The sequence below is a fragment of the Excalfactoria chinensis genome, unplaced genomic scaffold (assembly GCF_039878825.1).
Source record: "Excalfactoria chinensis isolate bCotChi1 unplaced genomic scaffold, bCotChi1.hap2 Scaffold_398, whole genome shotgun sequence".
Classification (NCBI taxonomy): Eukaryota; Metazoa; Chordata; class Aves; order Galliformes; family Phasianidae; genus Excalfactoria; species Excalfactoria chinensis.
Window position 1 is genome coordinate 17,643 of NW_027315686.1, and position 5,417 is coordinate 23,059.

The 5,417-nt window shown below is 55.0% G+C and overlaps 1 gene segment (V, D, J or C); it reads right to left on the reverse strand.

Annotated features, from left to right (window-relative positions):
* Window positions 1-4,556: 4,556 nt before the first annotated feature.
* LOC140265043 (Ig heavy chain V region 6.96-like) lies at window positions 4,557-4,952 on the reverse strand. The segment is given in 1 exon segment: window positions 4,557-4,952. A coding segment is annotated over 1 exon segment (396 nt).
* Between the last annotated feature and the right edge of the window lie 465 nt (window positions 4,953-5,417).

Here is a 5,417-nt window from a genome sequence, read left to right on the forward strand (position 1 = left end):
ATTTGGGGTAAATTAATGGGATTTTGGCGTCCAATGAGTGGATTTGAGGCCTGTAGTAGGCCTCGGCCTTGTCTGCAAGGCCTCTGGACTGTAGGATTTGGGGCCTAGTGAGTGGAATTGGGGTCTAATATTGGTCATTCACATCAGACCCCATAGAGATCCCATAGGGACCTCATTGAGACTCCACAACGACCTCATAGGCATCACATTGAGTTCCCTTAGAGACAGCACTGAGACCCCATAGAGACCCCAAAGAGAAGCAGCGAGGCCTGGTCTGCAAGGCCTCAGGATTCACCTTCAGCAGTTATAACATGGAATGGGTGCGACAGGCACCAGGCAAGGGGCTGGAATGGGTCGCTGGTATTTGGAGTGATGGTAGTACCACAAGATACGCGCCGGCGGTGAAGGGCCGTGCCACCATCACGAGGGACAATGGGCAGAGCACAGTGAGGCTGCAGCTGAACAGCCTGAAGGCCGAGGACTCGGCCACCTATTACTGCGCCAAACGTGCTGGTAGTTATGGTGATGCTGCTAATGCGATCGACATCGCTGCTGGACTGAATGGGATCAGCCATTGCCCAGACTTGGATCTCATAGCCCAGGTGCTGGAGATGAGCCCAGAGGTCATGGTCATGGTCATGGATGTGGATATGGACATGGATTGGGATGTGGATGTTCACAGCCATGTTGTGTTGTGTCTTGCAGACAAGACCCCATAGAGATCCCATAGGGACCTTACTTTGAGACTCCATAGCGACCTCATAGGCTTTACTTTATGTTCCCTTAGAGACCTCATTGAGACCCAATGGGGACCCTATATGGACACAGTGAGGTCAGGGCCCACCTATTGCTGCACCAAAGCTTCTTGTGGTGCTGGTTGGGCTGGTTGTGCTCATTGTATCGACGTCACTGCTGGATGTAATGGGATCACACAGAGCCCAGAATGGCAGATCAGAGCCCAGGTGGCGTCCATGTAACCAGCATCATAAGCACAACAGCCACCACCAGCACCAACACCACTATCACCACTCTTGGCGCAGTAATAGGTGGCCGAGTCCTCGGCCTTCAGGCTGTTCAGCTGCAGCCTCACTGTGCTCTGCCCATTGTCCCTCGTGATGGTGGCACGGCCCTTCACCGCCGGCCCGTAGTATGTGCTACTACCAGCACTGGTAATGCCAGCGACCCATTCCAGCCCCTTGCCTGGTGCCTGTCGCACCCAGTACATGTCAAAGCTGCTGAAGGTGAACCCTGAGGCCTTGCAGGTGAGGCTGAGCCCTTTTCCGGGCGCGTAGAGGCCTCCTCCGGACTCGTCCAATGTCACGGCCGCCATCAGCCCTGTGGGGATGGAAGGGATGGAGAGCAATGATGGAACCGCCAACTGAAGGCCTCACACAGCCGGGAACCATTGAGAGCCCACAGGGATCCCATAGAGACCCAACTGAGAATGCATAGGGATCATATAGAGACCACACTGAGACACCACAGGGATCCCATAGAGACCACACTGAGACTCCATAAGGATCTTCAGACATCCATAGGAGGGCTCAGCCTCACCTGCAAGGCCTCAGGGTTCACCTTCAGCAATCATGGCATGAGCTGGGTGCGACAGGCACCAGGCAAGGGGCTGGAATGGGTCACTAGTATTAGTGGTGATGGTAGTGGCACATTATACGGGCCGGCGGTGAAGGGCCGTGCCACCATCACGAGGGACAACAGGCAGAGCACAGTGAGGCTGCAGCTGAACAAGCTCAAGGCTGAAGACTCAGGCTCCTATTTTTGCTGGGCGCTGTGTGCTGCTGCTGGTTGTGCTGGAGCTGCTGGTTGTATCGATGCTGATCCTGGATTGATGGTGTCAGCCAGCACAACATGGCTGTGAACATCCACATCCACATCCATGTCCACATCCATCTCCATGTCCATCTTCATGTCCATATCCATGAATATATGCCCATCTACATCCACATTCATATCCTCAACCATATACGTGTCCATTTGTACATCCATATATGCATCCATATCCACATCCATACCTGTGAGCATATCCATAGCCATGACCATAACCATGACCATAACCATGACAATGACCATGACCATAACCATGATGGCGGCCATGTCGTTGGACGAGTCCGGAGGAGGCCTCTACACACCCGGAAAAGGGCTCAGCCTCACCTGCAAGGGCTCAGGGTTCACCTTCAGCAGTTATGCCATGTTCTGGGTGCGACAGGCACCAGGCAAGGGGCTGGAATGGGTCGCTGGTATTTACAGTGCTGGTAGCAGCACATACTACGCGCCGGCTGTGAAGGGCCGTGCCACCATCACGAGGGACAACGGGCAGAGCACAGTGAGGCTGCAGCTGAACAGCCTGAAGGCCGAGGACTCGGCCACCTATTACTGCACCAAAGATGAAGATGGTAGTGCTGGTGGTTGGAATATTGATGCTTATGGGATCGATGTCACTTCTGGATTTAATGGGATCACTCAGAGCCCAGAATGGCCGATCAGAGCTCAGCTGCCGCCCATCAGACCAGCCTCATATCCACAACAATTAGCACTACAACTACCAGCACCTTTGCTGTGGCAATAGGTGGGCCCTGACCTCACTGTGTCCCCATTGAGTCTCAGTGATGGCTGATAACCATGACCATAACCATGCTGATAACCATGGCCATGACCATGCTGATAACCATGACCATAACCATGCTGATAACCATGGCCATATCCATGCTGATAACCATGACCATGCTCATAACCATGACCGTTACCACTCACAGATGTGGGTTTCCATTCATGGCTGGGCTTCACAGCAGAGAAGCAGAATTGATGTCGATCCAACCAGCATGCTGAGCTGAACCAGCAACAGCAGCACCAGCACCCCAACCAGAACCACCATAAGCATCTCTGGCGCAGTAATAGGTGGCCGAGTCCTCGGCCTTCAGGCTGTTCAGCTGCAGCCTCACTGTGCTCTGCCCGTTGTCCCTCGTGATGGTGGCACGGCCCTGCACCGCCGGCGCGTAGTATGTGCTACCACCAGCACTGTGAATACCAGCGACGTATTCCAGCCCCTTGCCTGGTGCCTGTCGCACCCAGAACATGTCAAAGCTGCTGAAGGTGAACCCTGAGGCCTTGCAGATGAGGCTGAGCCCTCCTCCAGGCCTTGCAGATGAGACCCCATAGAGATCCCTTAGGGACCTCACTGAGACTCCACAGCGACCTCATAGGCATCACATTGAGTTCCCTTAGAGACATCATTGAGATCGCGTTGAGATCCTAAATAGAATGGATAGAAACCTCATTGAGACCCTACTGAGAACCCACTGACACCTCATAGAGATCCCAAAGAGACATGGTGAGGTCAGGGCCCTCACTGAGATCCTACAGGGATCCCATAGAAACCCATTGAGACCCCATAGGGATTCCATAGAGACCACACTGAGACCCCACAGGGACCCCATAGAGACCAGACTGAGACCCCATAGGGATCTTAAGGCATCCATAGGAGGACTCAGCCTCACCTGCAAGGCCTCAGGGTTCACCTTCAGCAGTTTTTACATGCACTGGGTGCGACAGGCACCAGGCAAGGGGCTGGAATGGGTCGCTGGTATTAGCAAAACTGGTAGTACCACAAGATACGGGCCAGCGGTGAAGGGCCGTGCCACCATCACGAGGGACAACGGGCAGAGCACAGTGAGGCTGCAGCTGAACAGCCTGAAGGCCGAGGACTCGGGCACCTATTACTGCGCCAAAGAAGCTGGTGGTGGTGTTTGGGGAGGTGCTGAGATCGACGTCGCTGCTGCACTGAATGGGATCAGCCATTGCCCAGACTGGCAGCTCATGGCCCAGGTGCTGGAGCTGAGCCCAGACTGTGTAGAACTGATGGTCATGGTTATGGTAATGGCTGTCCGGAGGAGGCCTCTACACGCCCGGAAAAGGGCTCAGCCTCACCTGCAAGGCCTCAGGGTTCACCTTCAGCAGCTTTGAAATGTACTGGGTGCGACAGGCACCAGGCAAGGGGCTGGAATACGTCGCTGGTATTAACGATGCTGGTAGTTACACAGAATATGGGCCGACGGTGAAGGGCCGTGCCACCATCACAAGGGACAATGGGCAGAGCACAGTGAGGCTGCAGCTGAACAGCCTGAAGGCCGAGGACTCGGCCACCTATTACTGCGCCAAGAGTGATGATAGTGCTGCTGGTGCTTATTATGCTGGTTGGATGGACGCCACCTGGGCTCTGATCGGCCATTCTGGGCTCTGTGTGATCCCATTACATCCAGCAGTGACGTCGATACGATGAGCACAACCAGCCCAACCAGCACCACTAGAAGCTTTGGGGCAGCAATAGGTGGGCCCTGACCTCACTGTGACCCCATTGAATCTCAGTGATGGCTGATAACCATGACCATAACCATGCAGATAACCATGGCCATGACCATGCTGATAACCATGGCCATACCCATGCTGATAATCATGGCCATATCCATGCTGATAACCATGTCCATGCTCATAACCATGACCGTTACCACTCACAGATGTGGGTTTCCACTCATGGCTGGACTTCACAGCAGAGAAGCAGAAGCGATGTCGATCCAACCAGCATGTTGAGCTGAACCAGCAACAGCAGCACCAGCACCCCAACTACCACTATAAGCACTCTTGGCGCAGTAATAGGTGGCCGAGTCCTCGGCCTTCAGGCTGTTCAGCTGCAGCCTCACTGTGCTCTGCCCGTTGTCCCTCGTGATGGTGGCACGGCCCTTCACTGCCGGCGCGTAGTCTGTGCCACTACCATCATCATCAATACCAGCGACGTATTCCAGCCCCTTGCCAGGGGCCTGTTGCACCCACATCATGGGATAACTGCTGAAGGTGAACCCTGAGGCCTTGCAGGTGAGGCTGAGCCCTTTTCCGGGCGCGTAGAGGCCTCCTCCGGACTCGTCCAACGTCACGGCCGCCATCAGCCCTGTGGGGATGGAAGGGATGGAGAGCAATGATGGAACCGCCAACTGAAGGCCTCACACAGCCGGGAACAATTGAGAGCCCACAGGGATCCCATAGAGACCCAACAGGGAATGCATAGGGATCGTATAGAGACCACACTGAGACACCACAGGGATCCCATAGAGACCAGACTGAGACCCCATAGGGATCTTCAGACATCCATAGGAGGGCTCAGCCTCACCTGCAAGGCCTCAGGGTTCACCTTCAGCAGTTATGGCATGCACTGGGTGCGACAGGCACCAGGCAAGGGGCTGGAATGGGTCGCTGGTATTTGGAGTGATGGTAGTACCACAAGATACGGGCCGGTGGTGAAGGGCCGTGCCACCATCACGAGGGACAACGGGCAGAGCACAGTGAGGCTGCAGCTGAACAGCCTGAAGGCCGAGGACTCGGCCACCTATTACTGCGCCAAATATGCTGGT